We start from the raw sequence: 21,778 nt of genomic DNA, 5'->3' as shown, positions 1-21,778 counted from the left end.
GCCATTGTTGCCTTTGCTGGAGTTTGTTCACTCGTGTGTGTGTGTGTTCTTGTATTTCTACCCTTCTTGAGACACCAACAAGGAAAAGTGTCTTCCCTATGAGGAGGTGTGATGACATAAATCATGGTCCCAGTAACATTGCATCTAATAGAGAATGTCTCATTTGCACCCCTGCTGGGGAAATCTATCGAAATGAGGGTGGTCCCAAAAAGGAGGGATTTTTCAAATTGATTGTGTATCGCTTTTAAAAGTGCTCCCCCGTTGGTAAACATATGAAATAACAAGTGTGTGGAAAAATTGGAAGCGCGCCCCCTCTGACCAACATATGAAATAACAAGTGTGTGTTTTAAAAATTGGAAGTGCTCCTCCTCTGGCCAAAATATGCGATAACAAGTGTGTGTAAGCGATTGAAATGCGCCTTCTTTGGACACAATTAATAAAACAAATAAAATAAATATGTATATACAGTATAGACGTACTGTCATAACTTGAAGTAAGTAATGAAGATTAAAAAACAATTACAAACAAAAAAAAATTTTTTTTTTGTATTAGAAACTTAACTTTTTTTATATTTACATAGTATGTATATGTTATTAATGTGAATACAAATTTGGATATATTTAGAAAGGGTGGTCCGAAAGAGGTAGGCATTTTTCGGAGGTCTCAAGAAGGTAACATATACAAGAATGTGTGGGTTTGTGTTTGTGCGTGTGTGTGTTTTTGTGTGTGTGTGTGTGTGTGTGTGTGTGTGCATGTGTGCGTGCAGCGAGGGCCCGGCCCCCTGATATTTGGACATGTCGTGTCGTGTCTGGGTGATACCTGCCTAGTCGCTCCTGTGTCAGCTTGTTGAGAAAGTAGTGGAAGGTGACGATTGCTCCAAGTGTTAACTAACATTGATCATTAGGAGGAATAAGGAGTCCAAATGCTTGTGGAAGGTGGGACGAGAAGGTGTGGTACCGCGTGTGGCCACCAGGGGAGGTGTACATGCAGCCCAATTTGAAGATGATCAGGGACTTCTCACACTTTCTATTGCCTCACTTTTGCTGTGGTGCCTCAGCCCGGTGAGACTCAAACTCTTGTTGTTGTTGTTGTTGTTGTTCTTTGGACCCGTGTGCTACAAGTTAATCTTTCCCCAGTCTTGTTCCCGCCGCTGTTGACACAGCTGGGAAAGCAAACATGCGCAGGAAGAGCGTCCGCGGGGGTTCTGAGGGGCGCCGGCAGATGTGTGAGTGACACGAGTGGGGATGTGGCGCGGGACCTGCGGACTGCTGGGCCGGACGCGGGACTGCTGGGACCTGGAGGACTGTTACAGGACAGGACAGGTGGGAGTCTCGTTCTTACCTCCTGGTGGGTCATTGAAGGTCACACGGACCAGTCCGGGACAGGAAACAATATGGATATGGTTTTTGCCACAGCACCACAATCTATGCGTTTACATGGCATTTTAATTTACATCACTGGGCAATAGTCCCGTCATAATGTGTTTGATAACTGGTACTTTGCTGACACGTATGGTGTCCCATTCCATTATTGATATCAATGAAAACAAATATCTGATCAAATGTGTGATATCATGTGCGATACAAGCAGTCCTGCGGCGTGTTTAGTTGTGTGTGAAATCATGTGCGATGCAAGCAGTCCTGTAGCGTGTTTACTTTTGTGCGATATCATGTGCGATGCAAGCAGTCCTGTAGCGTGTTTACTTGTGTGTGATGTCATGTGCGATACAAGCAGTCCTGTAGCGTGTTTACTTGTGTGTGATGTCATGTGCGATACAAGCAGTCCTGTAGCGTGTTTACTTGTGTGTGATGTCATGTGCGATACAAGCAGTCCTGTAGCGTGTTTACTTGCGTGCAATATCATGTGGGATACAAGCAGTCCTGCGGCGCGTTTACTTGTGTGTGATCATGTGCGATACAAGCAGTACTTTAGCGTGTTTACGTGTGTGATATCGTGCGATATAAGCAGTCCTACGGCGTGTTTAATTGTGTGTGATATCATGTGCTATACAAGCAGTCCTGTAGCGTGTTTACTTGTTTGTGTTGTTTTGTGCTATACAAGCAGTCTTTTAGCGTGTTTACTTGTGTGTGATATCATGTGCGATACAAGCAGTCCTGCGGCGTGTTTAGTTGTGTGATATCATGTGCGATACAAGCAGTCCTGCGGCGTGTTTAGTTGTGTGTGAAATCATGTGCTATACAAGCAGTCTTGTAGCGTGTTTACTTTTGTGCAATATCACGTGCGATGCAAGCAGTCCTGTAGCATGTTTACTTGCGTGCGATATCATGTGGGATACAAGCAGTCCTGTAGCGTGTTTACTTGCGTGCGATATCATGTGGGATACAAGCAGTCCTGTAGCGTGTTTACTTGCGTGAAATATCATGTGGGATACAAGCAGTCATGCAGCGTGTTTACTTGTGTGTGGTTTCATGTGCGATACAAGCAGTACTGTAGTATGTTTACTTGAATGTGATATCATGTGCGATACAAACAGTCCTGTAGCGTGTTTACTTGTGTGTGGTTTCATGTGCGATACAAGCAGTACTGTAGCATGTATACTTGTGTGTGATGTCATGTGCGATACAAGCAGTCCTGTAGCGTGTTTACTTGCGTGAAATATGTGGGATACAAGCAGTCATGCAGCGCGTTTACTTGTGTGTGATATCATGTGCGATTCAAGCAGTACTGTAGTGTGTTTACTTGTGTGTGGTGTCATGTGCGATACAAGCAGTACTGTAGTATGTTTACTTGAATGTGATATCACGTGCGATACAAACAGTCCTGTAGCGTGTTTACTTGCGTGCAATATCATGTGGGATACAAGCAGTCCTGCGGCGCGTTTACTTGTGTGTGATATCATGTGCGATTCAAACAGTCCTGTAGCGTGTTTACTTGCGTGCAATATCATGTGGGATACAAGCAGTCCTGCGGCGCGTTTACTTGTGTGTGATATCATGTGCGATACAAGCAGTACTGTAGTATGTTTACTTGAATGTGATATCACGTGCGATACAAACAGTCCTGTAGCGTGTTTACTTGCGTGCAATATCATGTGGGATACAAGCAGTCCTGCGGCGCGTTTACTTGTGTGTGGTATCATGTGCGATACAAGCAGTCCTGCGGCGTGTTTAGTTGTGTGTGAAATCATGTGCTATACAAGCAGTCTTGTAGCGTGTTTACTTTTGTCCAATATCATGTGCGATGCAAGCAGTCCTGTAGCGTGTTTACTTGTGTGTGATGTCATGTGCGATACAAGCAGCCCTGTAGCGTGTTTACTTGCATGCGATATCATGTGGGATACAAGCAGTCATGCAGCGTGTTTACTTGTGTGTAGTGTCATGTCCGATACAAGCAGTCCTGTAGTGTGTTTACTTGAATGTGATATCACGTGCGATACAAACAGTCCTGTAGCGTGTTTACTTGCGTGCAATATCATGTGGGATACAAGCAGTCCTGCGGCGCGTTTACTTGTGTGTGATATCATGTGCGATTCAAGCAGTACTGTAGTGTGTTTACTTGTGTGTGGTGTCATGTGCGATACAAGCAGTCCCACGGCGTGATTAATTGTGTGTGATGTCATGTGTGATTCAAGCAGTCCTTTAGCGTGTTTACTTGTGTGTGCTATCGTGTGCGATACAAGCAGTCCTGTAGCATATTTACTTTTTTGTGATGTTTTGTGCTATATAAGCAGTCTTTTAGCGTGTTTGCTTGTGTGTGATATCATGTGCGATACAAGCAGTCCTGCGGCGTGTTTAGTTGTGTGAGATCATATGCGATACAAGCAGTCCTGTAGCCTGTTTACTTGTGTGTGATGTGTTATACAAGCAGTCAAGTAAAGTGTTTACTTGTGTTTGATCTTCTGCGATACAAGCAGTCCTGTAATGCGTTTACTTGTGTGTGATCATGTGCGATACAAGCAGTCCTGTAGCCTGTTTACTTGTCTGCGATATCATGTGCGATGTAATCGGTCCTGTAGCCTGTTTACTTGTCTGCGATATCATGTGCGATGCAGGCAGTCCTGTTGTGTGTTTATTTGAATGTGATATCATGTGCGATACAAACAGTCCTGTAGCGTGTTTACTGTGGGATACAGACTGTCCTGCGACGCGTTCACTTGTGTGTGATATCATGTGCGATTCAAGCAGTCCTGTGGCGTGTTTACGTGTGTAATATCATGTGCGATATAAGCAGTCCTACGGCGTGTTTAATTGTGTGTGATGCCATGTGCGATTCAAGCAGTCCTGTAGCGTGTTTACTTGTGTGTGATATCATGTGCTATACAAGCAGTCCTGTAGCATGTTTACTTGTGTGTGATCATGTGCGATACAAGCAGTCCTGTAGCGTGTTTACTTGTGTGTGATATCATGTGCGATATAAGCAGTCCTGCGGCGTGTTTACTTGTGTGTGTGATATAATGTGCGAACCAAGCAGTCCTGCGGCGTGTTTAGTTGTGTGTGACCATGTGTGATACAAGCAGTCCTGTAGCGTATTTACTTGTGTGTGATATCGTGTGTGATACAAGCAGTCCTGTAGCGTATTTACTTGTGTGTGATATCATGTGCGATACAAGCAGTCCTGTAGCATGTTTACTTGTGTGTGATATCATCTGCGATACAAGCAGTCCTGTAGCATGTTTACTTGTGTGTGATGCCATGTGCGATTCAAGCAGTCCTGTAGCGTGTTTAATTGTGTGTGATATCATGTGCGATACAAGCAGTCCTGTAGCATGTTTACTTGTGTGTGATCATGTGTGATACAAGCAGTCCTGTAGCGTGTTTACTTGTGTGTGATATCATGTGCGATATAAGCAGTCCTGCGGCGTGTTTACTTGTGTGTGATATAATGTGCGAACCAAGCAGTCCTGCGGCGTGTTTAGTTGTGTGTGACCATGTGTGATACAAGCAGTCCTGTAGCGTATTTACTTGTGTGTGATATCGTGTGTGATACAAGCAGTCCTGTAGCGTATTTACTTGTGTGTGATATCATGTGCGATACAAGCAGTCCTGTAGCGTGTTTACTTGTGTGTGATATCATGTGCGATATAAGCAGTCCTGCGGCGTGTTTACTTGTGTGTGTGATATAATGTGCGAACCAAGCAGTCCTGCGGCGTGTTTAGTTGTGTGTGACCATGTGTGATACAAGCAGTCCTGTAGCGTATTTACTTGTGTGTGATATCGTGTGTGATACAAGCAGTCCTGTAGCGTATTAACTTGTGTGTGATATCAAGTGCGATACAAGCAGTCCTGTAGCGTGTTTTACTTGTGTTTGATATCATGTGCGATACAAGCAGTCCTGTAGCATGTTTACTTGTGTGTGATATCATCTGCGATACAAGCAGTCCTGTAACATGTTTACTTGTGTGTGATCATGTGCGATACAAGCAGTCCTGTAGCGTGTTTACTTGTGTGTGTGATATAATGTGCGATCCAAGCAGTCCTGCGGCGTGTTTAGTTGTGAGTGACCATGTGTGATACAAGCAGTCCTGTAGCGTATTTACTTGTGTGTGATACAAGCAGTCCTGTAGCGTATTTACTTGTGTGTGATATCATGTGCGATACAAGCAGTCCTGTAGCGTGTTTTATTGTGTTTGATATCATGTGCGATACAAGCAGTCCTGTAAAATGTTTACTTGTGTGTGATATCATCTGCGATACAAGCAGTCCTGTAGCGCGTTTACTTTTGTGTGATATGGGACGGCGTGGCGCAGTGGGAGAGTGGCCGTGCGCAACCCGAGGGTCCCTGGTTCAAATCCCACCTAGTACCAACCTTGTCACGTCCGTTGTGTCCTGGCAAGACACTTCACCCTTGCTCCTGATGGGTGCTGGTTGGCGCCTTGCATGGCAGCTCCCTCCGTGAATGTGTGTGTGAATGGGTGAATGTGGAAGTAGTGTCAAAGCGCTTTGAGTACTTTTAAGGTAGAAAAGCGCTATACAAGTACAACCCATTTATTTATTATTTATTATATCATGTGCTATACAAGCAGTCCTGCGGCGTGTTTTATTGTGTTTGATATCATATGCGATACAAGCAGTCCTGTAGCATGTTTACTTGTGTGTGATATCATCTGCGATACAAGCAGTCCTGTAGCGTGTTTACTTTTGTGTGATATCATGTGCGACACAAGCATTCCTCCAGCATATTTACTTGTGCTGGACAGCAAGTGAACATGCTGCAAAAAAGAAAAGAAAAACAACCACCTCTCCACTTCGACTTAAAGACAGCATAATTACTAATCTGTGCTTGTATCGGACCAATATCAGTATCAGCCAATACTCACGGCCACAATGTCACTTGGCTGGTGTTGCATCAACAATCATCTTTTTGCCTACCTAATGTTGATGTGTAACGTCTCTGAACCTTGTCCATCACAGTGGACGAGGTTCAGAATGCCCTCCATGTTTTTTGAACCTCGCCACTGCCGGGGACACAGACATTTTTCTCAGACTTCCTGCGAACATGCTGACATCTGCTGGTCCAGCTGCTGTCCAAAGTCCAGATGTGATGATGTCAAAGGGGGTGATGCTCTGTGCACACATCTGCTGCTTGTTTGTTTACACGCCTGGCCAGCAGGGGGCGGTGTTACACGTCCAACCAATAATAGAAGTGCATTGGTCTGGCCTTGAACATGCCTCATTGCATGATGGAGATACCATTGATTTTCTCTCCAATCCGATACCAAGTCGAATTAAGGCTGCAATCAGTGATACCGATCTGATACTTTGGTCAAACAAACCTACTGTAATGTGTCTACTAAAATTTGAAAAGTTGTGTATTTTCAAACAATAACCTTTTATATCTAAAAAAACCCAACAAAAATTGGAATGTTATGAGAAAAATCTGATTTTTTAAACTAACAATTAATAATAGTGTAATATTATTTATATATATATATATATATATATATATATATATATATATATATATATATATATATATATATATATATATAAAAAATATATATATACACATGTAGTGTGTATATATACACATAAATGTAATATATATGTATACATGTAGTGTGTGTGTATATATATATATATATATATATAAATATATATATGTGTATATATATGTATATATATATATGTATACGTGTGTGTATATACGTTAGGTTAGAAAAAACTCAAAGGCTATATCATCCCTACAAGCCTGTTTCGCAGGTTTCCCTCATTTTATAAAAGGTGTCATTCATCAAGTAACAAAATATATATTTTTATATTCTGAAGACAGATATAAAATTACTTATATATATGTATATATATACATATATATACATACATTATATATATGTATGTATATAATTATACATATATATATTCTTCAAGTAACAAAATATATTTTTTTAATTCTAAAGACAGATATAACATTATCTATCTATATATATATATATATATATATATATATATATATATACATATATATATATATTTGTATCCGTCTTTAAAATTAAATAAATATTTTTTCAGGAGTATATATATATATATATATATATATATATATATATAAGTATGTATATATAATATAAAAAGAAAAATTGTATAACTGTCTTTAGAATTAAAAAAATATATATTTTGTTACATGATGAATGATGCCTTTTAGTATGCTAGCTTTTGTTCTTAGCTCATCTCGCAGGCATACACCTCACTCCTATTTTGGTACTAGATGCGTGCTAACATTAGCATGCTGGCCTTTTCACAAAATTTGGTTTGAAGGTTGAAGTTTACTTCCAACATGTACACAATTTCAACATGATGCATCACATATTTTTCATTTTTCTGTACAACATGCTCGAAAAGGAGTCGGAAGAAGCAGAGCTTATTATTAGCACATTGTTTGACTTCTGAATTTAGCAGGTAGAAACCTCTGTCTCATATATGTTGGTGTTTTACTAATGATAACTGTAAGCATGCTATTGTTAGCATCGTACTGTCAGCATGCCAACTTTTTTTTTGTTCATTTTGCTCATATTTTTTGTTAATCGACACTATCTAGCCACTGTTAGTATTTTCAGTTCCACTATTTCGTCAAAACCTTCTAGTTGAACCAGGAAAAACCACAAAATGTCCGATGTAAAGTAACTTTAGCCTTAAATGGGTCAATAATTCATAACAACATTCATTTTTATTTTTAATTCATTATTCTTTTTTGAGCAATGATTGTTTAAAAATAAATACATGAATACAGATCAGACCAAAGATCACAGACGACCCAGGAGGATCTCAGTCAATAAAGTGTTAAAAAAAAAAAAAAAAAAAAAAAATATATATATATATATATATGTATTATTATTTTTACTTCCAACCTGTGATACCCATAAGTCAACTTTCTCATTTTTCTTTGACAATTTTTTTTAGTTTTATGCCCTTTTTGATGTGAAGGCATGTGAGTGTGAATTTTTTCTGTCTATCTGTTTTGACCCTGTGATGAGGTGGTGACTTGTCCAGGATGTACCCTGCCTTCTACCCGATGGTAGCTGAGATAGGCTCCAGCGACCCCGGGGGAATAAGCGGTAGAAAATGGATGTTGCTAATTTTGCTCATATTTTTTGTTAATTGACGCTATCTAGCCACTGTTAGCAATTCAGTTACGTGTGAGCTCTTTAGTATTTCAACAACATTTTTACCAAAATTACATTTTTTAGGTCTCTGAAAAAATATATACCGTATTTCCTTGAATTGCCGCAGGGTATATAGTATGCGCCTGCCTTGAATTACTGCCGGGTCAAACTCGCTTCCCAAAATAATTAGCGCATGCTTAGTATTACCGCCTGGTCAAACTTGTGATGTCACGAGTGACACTTCCCCTGTCATCATTTTCAAAATGGAGGAGGCGGATTTCAATACCGGTAATTTGAAATCGCATAAAGGGAAGAAGATTAAGAGCTATTCAGTACGATTTAAGGTTCAAGCTTACATCACACTCAAATTTTTACTGCATACCTTTGGTAAGTGCCGGAGTGAGAAGAGGTTTTCAAATAATTAGCGCATGCTCACTTTTACCGCATGCCTTTGGTAAGCGCAGGAGTGAGAAGAGGTTTTAAATTAATTAGCGCCCCTGCGGCAATTCAAGGAAATACGGTATAAATAGTGGACAAAATTTGAAGGTGAAAACTACCAAAATGGCCATCGCGGTCTGTGGCCCTCAGTGAGGAAAGTTTGGGCACCCCTCGTGTGTGTGTTTGTGTGAGTGTGTGTGCGTGCGTGTGTGTGTGTGTGTGTTTTCATTTCCCACCCCGGCTGTTGCCGTAGTGAATACAAACAACACTAGCATCATTTCCCACAGACAATGCCGCCTCCAGGAACACACTGGACCATTGTACTTTTGTTATTTTTTGTTAGAAAAGGCACAGTGTAAATATATTCTATTAAGATAATACTGATAAGTTATTAGATTTGATATGTAGTCACAAAATTGTATTTTTTTATTCCATTTTATCCGCCAAAATTCAGTAAGAGTTGTTACTATGCAACGTAAGCTTCAAAATATCCGATAGTCACGAAGGCATCAGTCCGCTGTGGGCGTGGCTTGGTAAACCCCCAGCCTGAGTCACTCTTCCCATAAACACTCGGCTAGCCGGGTTAGCGAGCGGATGCTAGCAGACGGGCGGACCGGGAGGCGCCTCCGAGCTCGAACGACGCCGGCCGACATGTCACGACCGCCGCGGTGACGGACGTTTCTCCTCCGCGGCCTCTCATGGTCCATTTCCCGGCGCTCCGAGCCGTGGCGCGCAGCGTCACGCCGGGCCCGGCCAAGATGTTCGACTCGTCGCGGAGCGTTCGGGACGGCGTGAGGATGGAGGTGTCCGGGCACAGCAGCCCGGTGGTCCTGCACAGCTTCACGCAGCTGGACCCGGACCTGCCCCTGCTGGAGGTACTTTGTCCACGATTTGAGACGGGCTTCGGGGTTGGTTGGCTACATTATTATTAAACTACAAACCCCGTTTCCATATGAGTTGGGAAATTGTGTTAGATGTAAATATAAACGGAAAACATCCATCCATCCATCCATTTCCTACCGCTTATTCCCTTTCGGGGTTGCGGGGGGCGCTGGCGCCTATCTCAGCTACAATCGTGCGGAAGGCGGGGTACACCCTGGACAAGTCGCCACCTCATCGCAGGGCCAACACAGATAGACAGACAACATTCACACTCACATTCACACACTAGGGCCAACTAGGGCACTAACCCCTCTGCCACCGTGAAGCCGAAAACAATGATTTGCAAATCCTTTTCAACCCATATTCAATTGAATTCAATACAAAGACAAGATATTTGATGTTCAAACTCATAAACTTTGTTTTTATTTTTGCAAATAATAATTAACTTAGAATTTCATGGCTGCAACACGTGCCAAAGTAGTTTGGTAAAGACATGTTCACCACTGTGTTACATTAACTTTTCTTTTAACAACACTCAATAAACGTTTGGGAACTGAGGAAACTAATTATTGAAGCTTTGAAAGTGGAATTATTTCCCATTCTTGTTTTATGTAGAACAGGGGTAGGGAACCTATGGCTCTAGAGCCAGATGTGGCTCTTTTGATGACTACATATGGCTCTCAGATAATTATATTTATATAGCGCTTTTTTCTAGTGACTTTACAAAGTGACACCCAATATCTAAGTTACATTTAAACCACTGTGGGTGGCACTGGGGTCAGGTGGGTCAAGTGTCTTGCCCAAGGACTCAACGGCAGTGACTAGGATGGCGGAAGCAGGAATCAAACCTGGAACCCTCAGGTTACTAGCACGGCCACTCTACCAACCGAGCTATGCCGAGTAACCGTGTAATACTCTTCCATATCAGTAGGTGGCAGTCGGTAGCTAATTGCTGTGTAGATGTGGGAAACAGCGGGAGGCAGGGTGCAGGTAAAAAGTTGTCTAATGCTTAAACCAGGGGTAGGAAACCTATGGCTCTAGAGCCAGATGACTGCATATGGTTCTCAGATAAATCTTAGCTGACATTGCTTAACACGATAAGTAATGAATAATTCCGCTGGTAATCACAGTTTCAAAAATAACGTTCAAATTATAAAACATTCTCATGCATTTTAATCCAACCATCCGTTTTCTACCGCACCTGTTCAAGATGTCACATTAATTGTAAGACGTATTATATGTATTATTGGTTAACTTTTATAATAACAATGTTGTTAAAAAGAATAAGAGACTTATTATACTCTACAAATGTTGGTCATACTTAAAAATGCACAAAGTTAGTTGTATTCAGTGTTGAAAAATGTTATATGGCTCTTACGGAAATACATTGTGAAATATTTGGCTTTCATGGCTCTCTCAGCCAAAAAGGTTCCCGACCCCTGATGTAGAGCTTCAGTCGTTCAACAGTCCCGGGTCTCCGCTGTCGTATTTTACGCTTCATGATGCGCCACACATTTTCGATGGCAGACAGGTCTGGACTGCAGGCGGGCCAGGAAAGTACCCGCACTCTTTTTTTTTTTTACGAAGGCACGCTGTTGTAACACTTGTCTTGCTGAAATAAGCAGTGGCGTCCAAGATAACGTTGCTTGGATGACAACATATGTTGCTCCAAAACCTGTATGGACCTTTCACCATTAATGGTGCCTTCACAGATGTGTAAGTTACCCATGCCTTGGGCAGTGATACACCCCCATACCATCACAGATGCTGGCTTTTGAACTTTGCGCCTATAACATACCGAATGGTTAGTTTGCTCTTTGTTCTGGAGGACACCACGTCCTCCGTTTCCAAATACAATTCGAAATGTAGACTCGTCAGACCACAGAAAACCTTTCCACTTTGCATCAGTCCATCTTAGGTGAGTTCGGGCCCAGCCAAGCTGGCGGCGTTTCAGGATATTGTTGATAAATGGGTTTGGCTTTGCATAGTAGAGTTTTAACTTGCACTTACAGATGTAGCGACCAACTGTAGTTACTGAAAGTGGTTTTATGAAGTGTTCCTGAGCCCATGTGGTGATATCCTTTACACACCGATGTCGGTTTTTGATGCAGTACTGCCTGAGGGATCAAAAGTCCGTAATATCATCGCTTACGTGCAATGATTTCTCCAGATTCTCTGAACTTTTTGATGATTTTACGGACCGTAGATGGTAAAATTCCTAAATTCCTTGCAATAGCTCATTGAGAAATGTTTTAAAACTGTTCAACAATTTGCTTACAAAATGGTAACCCTCACACCATCCTTGTTTGGGAATTACTTAGCATTTCATGGAAGCTGCTTTTATACCCAATCATGGCACCCAACTGCACACCTGTGGGATGTTTCATATAAGTGTTTAATGAGCATTCCTCAACTTGATCAGTATTTATTGCCACCTTTCCCAACTTCTTTGTCACCAGTTGCTGACATCAAATTCTAAAGTTAATGCTTATTTGCAAAAAAAAAAATGTTTATCAGTTTAAACATCAAATATGTTGTCTTTGTAGCATATTCAACAGAATTTGGGTTGAAAATTATTTATATTTACATATAATACAATTTCCCAACTCATATGGATACGGGGTTTGTAACAATACGAAGATGAATAATATTATTAATTATCCATCCGTCTATCCATTTTTCTACCGCTTGTCCATTTTGGGGTCGCGGGGTGTGCTGGAGCCTATCTCAGCTGCATTTGGGCAGAAGGCGGTGTACACCCTGGACAAGTCGCCACATCGTCGTTATTTAAATTTTTAAAAAAGCAATAGTGTTTGTGGTATAGAGCAGGGGGCCCCCAAACTTTTTTCCAATGAGGGCCACAAGGTGACACATCAAGAGATGAGGGGGCCAGTTTGGTAGTCTTCACTTTCAAAATCAAAAACAATATATTTTTAAAGAACTGGAAAATGCAATTTTGGTAGAAATTGTGTGTAAATGCTGAAGAGTCCAAGCTGAACTGAAATGCTAACAGTAAGCATGATAGAAGGGTGGCGCCAAGTAGCAGAAAAAAAATCTGTTGAAAAAGCTCGCATGCTAACAGTACTATGGTAGCAATAGCATGTTTACTAGAGGTGTGGGAAAAAATCGATTCAAATACGAATCGCGATCCTCACGTGCGATTCAGAATCGATTCTCTTTTTTTTTTAAATCGATTTTTATTTTTATTTCATTTTTTTTCTCCATCCAACAAAACAATACACAGCAATACCATAATAATGCAATCCAATTCCAAAACCAAACCTGACCCAGCAACACTCAGAACTGCAATAAACAGAGCAATTGAAAGGAGACACAAACACGACACAGAAACAAACCAAAAGTAGTGAAACAAAAATGAATATTATCAACAACAGTATCAATATTAGTTATAATTTCAGCATAGCAGTGATTGAAAATCCCTCATTGACATTATCATTAGACATTTATAAAAATAAAAATAAAAAAATAGTGTCACAGTGGCTTACACTTGCATCGCATCTCATAAGCTTGACAACACACTGCTTGTAATGTTTTCACAAAGATAAAATCAGTTGTATTTTTGGTTCGTTTAATAGTTAAAACAAATTTACATTATTGCAATCAGTTGATGAAACATTGTCCTTTACAATTTTATAAAAGCTTTTAAAAAAAATCTACTACTCCGCTAGCATGTCAGCAGACTGGGGTAGATCGTGCTGAAATCCTATGTATTGAATGAATACAGAATCGTTTTGAATCGGAAAAATATCGTTTTTGAATAGAGAATCACGTTGAATCGAAAAAATCGATATATAAACAAATTGCGGCCCCAAGAATCGATATTGAATCGAATGGTGGGACACCCAAAGATTCGCAGGCCTAATGTTTACAGTTAGCATTATTGAAATATATGACACAAAAGTTTGTGCCCTCTAAATTAGCTAAAAAAAAGCTAGCATGTTAATATGATAACTGTAACGTGTCAAGTACCAAACTATATTACTCTGAAATTTTTTTGCATGCATCAAGTACCAAAATATGACTGAGGTGTATGCCTGCTAAATTAGCTTAAAAAAAAGATAGCATGCTATCGTTAGCACACATCAAGTACCAACATGTGACTGAGGTTTATACCTACAAAATCAGTTAAAAGAAAAGCTAACATATTTACAACAGCATACTATTAACAGTTACATTCGTCAAGTAATGAAATGTTTGACCCTGAGGTTTATACCTGCAACATTCGCAAAAACAAACTAGCATGCTAACAGTGCTTTGCTAACAGTAGCCTGTTTACAGTTACCAATATTGAAGTACCAAAATAAATTACCAAAGTGTATGTCTGCTAAATTAGCTAAAAAGGTAGCATGCTAATGTTAGCACATTAATATGCTAACTGTAGAATGTGTCAATTACAAAAATATTTTACTCTGAAGGGTGTGCCTGAAATTTTTTTGCATGCATGAAGTACCTAAATATGACTTAGGTGTATACATACAAAATTAGCAAAAAACAAAAACATAGCATGCTAACGTTAGAATGCATCAAGTACCAAAATGTGACTGAGGTTTATACCTACAAAATCAGGTAAAAGAAATAAAAAAGCTAGCATATTTAGGACAGCATACTAAAAGTTACATTTGTCAAGTAACAAAATATATGACCCTGATGTTTATACCTGCAAAATTTAAAAGAACAAGCTATCATGCTAACAGTAACCTGTTGACTTTTAGCATTAGTGAAACACCAAAATTTGACATTAAGGTGTAAAAAAAATAAAAATAAAATACATCCATCATGTAAACTTGTCGGTCCATTCACAGGAATGGAAGTGGTCTTGTGGTTGGAGTGTCCGCCCTGTGATCGGTAGGTCGTGAGTTCAAACCGAGTCATATCAAAGACTATAAAAATGTGACCCGTTACCTCCCTGCATCAAGGGTTGTAATTGTGGGTTAACTTATCAAAATGATTGTCCGATCCCAGCAAACAACATCCATACTTTGCAACACAAGCTACAAAATGTAAGTTTTTGCAAGGAAAGAAGGACAAAAACTGAATTTCCGGGCAAAAATGTGACATTTTTTGCCATGAAAGAAGGACAAAATCTGGATTTCCGGGCACAAATGTGAATTTTTGCCAGGAAAGGAGGACAAAAACTGGATTTCTGGCCCAAAATGTGATTTATTTATTTTTTGCCATAAAAGAAGGACAAAAACTGGATTTCTGGCCCAAAAATGAGAAGTTTTTGCCAGGAAAGCAGGAACTCGTCCGATCCCAGCAAACAACGCCCATACTTTGCAACACAAGTTAGCTAGCACTCTTCTTTATTTGATAGTTTGTTTACTTAGCAGACGTTGTGGAGAAGCTTCTAGAAGGCTCCAGTCTGCACGTCCGGATTATCTGGCGTGCTCTAACGAGGCTTTTAGTCAGCATCTTAGAAAGTCGATGCTTTCACTTTGTTTTGGACACAGCGGGAACTGGATGTCCTGTTCTTTGGAGCTGCTACAATGTGGACTCGGGTTGTCCGCATTACAGCAAATTATTGAAGCGGAATATTTGTCATCTACTTTAGTTCCCGAAAAGAACGTGACGGTTCTTCTGCAGCATTACCCTCAGGCCTGCAGGCTTTGAAGACGCTGTTGGCTGTGACCTTGTGATTGATCTTCATTTCTGTCCCTCTGGGAGGACTACGAGCGTTTGAAAGGTCTCTCTGGGGGTTTTTCTCTCCATTTTGTGAGTTCAAAGGTCACTGGTGTTACAACTCCCCCATCCTAACCCTCACAGAGCCTACTGTGTGCACCAGGAACAAGAAAGTGTTTCCACAAAATTAACGCGTGGAATGTGTTAAAGGGGAACATTATCACAATTTCAAAGGGGTTAAAAACAATAAAAATTAGTTCCCAGTGGCTTGTTGTATTTTTTCAATTTTTTTTCAAAATTTTACCGGTCTCGGAATATCCCTAAATAAAGCTTTAAAGTGCCTTATTTTCGTTCTCTGCGAAGACACTGGCCATTTCCCTGTGACGTCATACAGTGCTGCCAATGTAAACAAACAATGGGAATACCACAGCAAGATATAGCGACATTAGCTCGGATTCAAACTCGGATTTCAGCGACTTAAGCGATTCAACAGATTACGCATGTATTGAAACAGATGGTTGGAGTATGAAAGTATTGAAGAAGAAACTGAAGCTATTGAGCGAATTCATAGTCATAGCATGGCCGAATAGCTGCGTTAGCATCGCCGGTAAAATGTGCGGACCAAACGATGAGGACTTTCGCATCTATTGACGCGGGAGCAACTTAAATCCGTCGATTGGTAAGTGTTTTTTCGCATTAAATGTGGGTGGAAGGAAACGTAATGTAGTTGCAAATGCATCTACAGGTTATCCATACATCTCTGTACCATGTCTGCTTTAGTACCGCCGGTAAATAGCAAGTTAGCATCGATTAGCGTAGCATGTTAGCATCGATTAGCTGGCAGTCAACATCAACAAAACTCACCTTTGTGATTTCGTTGACTATCGTTGCAAATGCATTTGCAGGTTATCCATACATCTCTGTACCATGTCTGCTTTAGCACCGCCGTTAAATAGCATGTTAGCATCGATTAGCGTAGCATCTTAGCATCGATTAGCTGGCAGTCAACATCAACAAAACTCACCTTTGTGATTTCGTTGACTATCGTTGCAAATGCATCTGCAGGTTATCCATACATCTCTGTGCCATGTCTGCTTTAGCACCGCCGGTAAATAGCATGTTAGCATCGATTAGCGTAGCATGTTAGCATCGATTAGCTGGCAGTCAACATCAACAAAACTCACCTTTGTGATTTCGTTGACTATCGTTGCAAATGCATCTGCAGGTTATCCATACATCTCTGTGCCATGTCTGCTTTAGCACCGCCAGTAAATAGCATGTTAGCATCGATTAGCGTAGCATGTTAGCATCGATTAGCTGGCAGTCAACATCAACAAAACTCACCTTTGTGATTTCGTTGACTATCGTTGCAAATGCATCTGCAGGTTATCCATACATCTCTGTGCCATGTCTGCTTTAGCACCGCCAGTAAATAGCATGTTAGCATCGATTAGCGTAGCATGTTATCATCGATTAGCTGGCAGTCAACATCAACAAAACTCACCTTTGTGATTTCGTTGACTATCGTTGAAAATGCATCTGCAGGTTATCCATACATCTCTGTGCCATGTCTGTCTTAGCATCGCCGGTCAAATGTGGAGACACTCCGGCACATTCAACGGGGGTCTGGTGGCAGATTTCTTGCCACTTTCGCATCTTCGGGCCAGTGGTGCAACTTGAATCCCTCCCTGTTAGTGTTGTTACACCCTCCGACAACACACCGACGAGGCATGATGTCTCCAGGGTTCCAAAAAATAGTCAAAAAAACGGAAAATAACAGAGCTGAAACCCGGTGTTTATAATGTGTGTTACCTCGGCAACGTCACATTCTGACGTCATCGCCTCCAGCGCGATAAACCGAAAGGCGTTTAATTCGCCAAACGTCACCCATTTAGAGTTCGGAAATCGGTTAAAAAAATAAATGGTCTTTTTTCTGCACCATCAAGGTATATATTGACGCTTACATAGGTCTGGTGATAATGTTCCCCTTTAAAGAGGTCATAGTATGATGCGACATTTAAATTACTTCTTCATAGAGATGGACCGATATGTTGTTTTCAGGACCGATAGAATTTACTAGTTGTAGGCGTGGGCTGATAACACATTTAGCTCTCCAAGTTATTCCCGATTAATTGTGATTACATCACTGGTGTAATCATATTATTTAACAAAATGTGCATTTCTACCAATAGAACTGAAATGCTTGAATGTCCAGGGTGAGATGAGATGGCGGAACGGTTCAAATCGGGTGACAAATCGTGGGATATGGAGAGTTTTTGTATATTGCCCATTCATTGTCAATAAATGATAAATGATAAATGGGTTGTACTTGTATAGCGCTTTTCTACCTTCAAGGTACTCAAAGCGCTTTGACACTACTTCCACATTTACACACACATTCACACACTAATGGAGGGAGCTGCCATGCAAGGCGCTAACCAGCACCCATCAGGAGCAAAGGTGAAGTGTCTTGCTCAGGACACAACGGACGTGACGAGGTTGGTACTAGGTGGGATTGAACCAGCGTCCCTCGGGTTGCGCACGCCCACTCTTCCACTGCGCCACGCCACTGGATTTCCCCCAATGGGGGAATTCCTAGTAATTACTGGTAATCTGGGAATTTTCAGGACCGGGAAATATGCTGACTTGAATCTCCAGGGTGAGCGGAATGTGTGGATGTTGGAACGGTTCAAATCGGATGAGAAATGTGGGATTTGCAGTAGATTGTGTAATGCCTGCACATTGTCAATGGGGAGAATATTCCGGGAATTTGGAGAAAGGGAAAAACATTTTTTTGCGTTCGATATATCGGAAGAGTATTGTGAATGTTGTCCGTCTATCTGTGTTGGCCCTGCGATGAGGTGGCGACTTGTCCAGGGTGTACCCCGCCTTCCGCCCGATTGTAGCTGAGATAGGCGCCAGCGCCCCCCGCGACCCCGAAAGGGAATAAGCGGTAGAAAATGGATATCGGAAGAGTAGCATGTGTGGAAGGGTCGGAATCAAGTTTAAAAATGCTGCGACATTTTGAGAATTCGGGGCATTGTAGAACTTTGAATACGTCTATTCATTTGAATGGAAATTTCCTGGAATTTGGGGAAAACCGTGCATTTTTGAAAATACAGTTACTCGCACAATTGTCCTACAAGATATGATTGGGTTGATGTTGGAATTTTTCAAATCGGTTGAAGGATAGTAGTGACTATTTGAATTGAGAATTGGTATTTAGAGGGAGACTCGGATACTTGAAAATGGCAAATATCGGCGCCGATAGTCGGTCGATGGCCACTAAGGACTGCAGTCTGACCTTAATTGTGCAAAGATAAAAAATGTTACTGCTGGCAGTAAATAGACGGATGTCCTCTCCAAAATGTCCTTAAAGTCGCTGTGTGGATTTAATGTCACAAAGAAGTCTTTCTTGTCCGGCAGGCGCCTGAAGGAGATTTTGTCACAGTGGGAGAGTCAGCTGATCTGCAAGTGACTTGAATGTTGGTCCGAAAGCTAAAGACACAACATACTTGTTGACCCACTTTGTCATCGTCACCACCGGCGTGACATCAGCTAACCTCGCCGTCATGTTAGCACGCACACGCTAACCTTCTCTGGTTTGTGCTCGTCACGGTTCTTCTTTGTTGCTGTTGCTGGCTTTGTTTCTGGGAGTTTCCCTGCTGAACACGGCCTTGTGTTGCATTAAAAGACCAAAAGAAAGCGGGACAAAAACACTGTCATAAGTGTTTTATATCGGTCCTTATTGATAATTAATGATGGTTTGGAAAATAAGGAGCAGGACAAAGATATATAAAATGTAAACATATTTATTTGAAATGTATCTTCCTGTGATTATAATGCCCTCAGCTAAGTTTACCCAGTTATTTCGTTTAATGTCAATTAATCAACTTATCGAATATTGCCCCAGGTCTAATTGGTACTCTAGGAGGCAAAGCATGACAAAAATGCGAGTATTTTTGCCATGAAAGAAAGACAAAAACTGGATTTCCTGACAAAAAAATGGGAAATTTTTGCCCAGAAAGGACAAAAACTGGAATTACAGGCTAAAATGGGAAGTTTTTGCCAGAAAAGAAGGACAAAAAATGGATTTCCAAGCTAAAATGTGAAGTTGTTGTCAGGAAAGGCCAAAAACTGGATTTCCAGACAAAAATTTAAAGTTTTTGCCAGGAAAGTAGGAAAAAAACTGGACTACCAGGAAAAAATGTGAACTTTTTGCAAGGAAAGAAGGATAAAAACTGGATTTCCAGGCAATAATTTGAAGTTTTTGCCAGAAAAGGACGACAAAAACTGGATTTCAATGCAAAAATGGGAGGATTTTGCCAGGAAAGAAGGACAAAACCTGGATTTCCTGACAAAAATGTGAAGTTTTTGCCCGGAAAGGACAAAAACTGGAATTACAGGCAAAAATGTTAAATTTTTGCCAGGAAAGAATGACAAAACAAAAATGGATTTCCAGGGCAAAATGTGAACTTGTTATTAGGAAAGGCCAAAAACTGGATTTACAGGGAAAAATGTGAAGTTTTTGCCAGGAAAGAAGGACAAAAACTGGATTGGCAGGGAAGAATGTGAATTTTTTGCCAGGAAAGAAGGACAAACACTGGATTTGCAGGGAAGAATGTGAAGTTTTTGACAGGAAAAAGGAAATACGTTTTGACAGGTAAGCAGAGGAGACACACTTTAGGGGATCAGCACTGCAAGGACAGAAAGGAGGCCTGGCCATGTGAGCGCTGGAGTAAAAGCAGGCACAAATGTGAAGTTTTTGCCATTAAAGAAGGACAGAAACTGGATTTGTAGGCAAAAATGTAAAGTTTTTGCCAGGAAAGGACAAAAACTGGTTTTCCTGACAAAAAATGTGAAGTTTTTTTCCGTGAAGGACAAAAACTGGAATTACAAGCAAAAATGTAAAGTTTTTTGCCAGGAAAGAAGGACAAAAAAAAGGATTTCCGAGACAAAATGTCAAGTTGTTATCAGGAAAGGCCAAAAACTGGATTTGCAGGGAAGGACGTGAAGTTTTTGCCAGGAAAGAAGGACAAAAACTGGATTTCCAGGCATTAATTTGAAGTTTTTGCCAGAAAAGGAGGACAAAAACTGAATTTACAGGGAAAAATGGGAGGTTTTTGCCAGGAAAGAAGGACAAAACCTGGATTTCCTGACAAAAAATGTGCCTTGCTCCTGATGGGTGCTGGTTGGCGCCTTGCATGGCAGCTCCCTCCATCAGTGTGTGAATGTGTGTGTGAATGGGTAAATGTGGAAGTAATGTCAAAGCGCTTTGAGTACCTTGAAGGTAGAAAAGCGCTATACAAGTACAACCCATTTATCATTTATTTATTAAGTTTTGCCTGGAAAGGACAAAAACTGGAATTACAGGGAAAAATGTTAAGTTTTTGCCAGGAAAGAATGACAAAACAAAAATGGATTTCCAGGGCAAAATGTGAAGTTATTAGGAAAGGCCAAAAACTAGATTTACAGGGAAGAATGTGACGTTTTTGCCAGGAAAGAAGGACAAAAACTAGATTTACAGGGAAGAATGTGAATTTTATGCCAGGAAAGAAGGACAAACACTGGATTTGCAGGGAAGAATGTGAATTTTTTGCCAGGAAAGAAGGACAAAACCTGGATTTCCTGACAAAAATGTGAAGTTTTTGCCCGGAAAGGACAAAAACTGGAATTACAGGCAAAAATGTTAAATTTTTGCCAGGAAAGAATGACAAAACAAAAATGGATTTCCAGGGCAAAATGTGAACTTGTTATTAGGAAAGGCCAAAAACTGGATTTACAGGGGAAAATGTGAAGTTTTTGCCAGGAAAGAAGGACAAAAACTGGATTGGCAGGGAAGAATGTGAATTTTTTGCCAGGAAAGAAGGACAAACACTGGATTTGCAGGGAAGAATGTGAAGTTTTTGACAGGAAAAAGGAAATACGTTTTGACAGGTAAGCAGAGGAGACACACTTTAGGGGATCAGCACTGCAAGGACAGAAAGGAGGCCTGGCCATGTGAGCGCTGGAGTAAAAGCAGGCACAAATGTGACGTTTTTGCCATTAAAGAAGGACAGAAACTGGATTTGTAGGCAAAAATGTAAAGTTTTTGCCAGGAAAGGACAAAAACTGGTTTTCCTGACAAAAAATGTGAAGTTTTTTTTCCGTGAAGGACAAAAACTGGAATTACAAGCAAAAATGTAAAGTTTTTTGCCAGGAAAGAAGGACAAAAAAAAGGATTTCCGAGACAAAATGTCAAGTTGTTATCAGGAAAGGCCA

At 40.7% G+C, this 21,778-nt stretch overlaps 1 protein-coding gene across 4 annotated transcripts in view; it reads left to right on the top strand.

Moving 5' to 3' along the window:
* The window catches only part of LOC133550197 (ral guanine nucleotide dissociation stimulator-like), a 71,500-nt gene that overhangs the window by 22,572 nt on the left and 27,150 nt on the right, over nucleotides 1–21,778 (top strand). Inside the window, exons 1-2 of one of the 4 annotated variants that reach the window (XM_061896348.1) lie at nucleotides 833–1,061; nucleotides 1,137–1,322. The exons of 2 other annotated variants lie outside the window; for them this stretch is intronic. In XM_061896348.1, the coding sequence (XP_061752332.1) occupies nucleotides 1,245–1,322 (78 nt within the window). In that variant the 5' untranslated portion in view covers nucleotides 833–1,061; nucleotides 1,137–1,244. Of the gene's footprint in view, nucleotides 1–832; nucleotides 1,062–1,136; nucleotides 1,323–9,552; nucleotides 9,871–21,778 lie in introns of those variants that run through there. One more of the 4 variants, XM_061896330.1, reaches the window with a different exon arrangement.

The sequence above is a fragment of the Nerophis ophidion genome, linkage group LG01 (assembly GCF_033978795.1).
Source record: "Nerophis ophidion isolate RoL-2023_Sa linkage group LG01, RoL_Noph_v1.0, whole genome shotgun sequence".
NCBI classification, from domain to species: Eukaryota; Metazoa; Chordata; class Actinopteri; order Syngnathiformes; family Syngnathidae; genus Nerophis; species Nerophis ophidion.
Note: the sequence above shows the minus strand (reverse complement) of the source record. Positions and strands in the feature narration are given on the sequence as shown.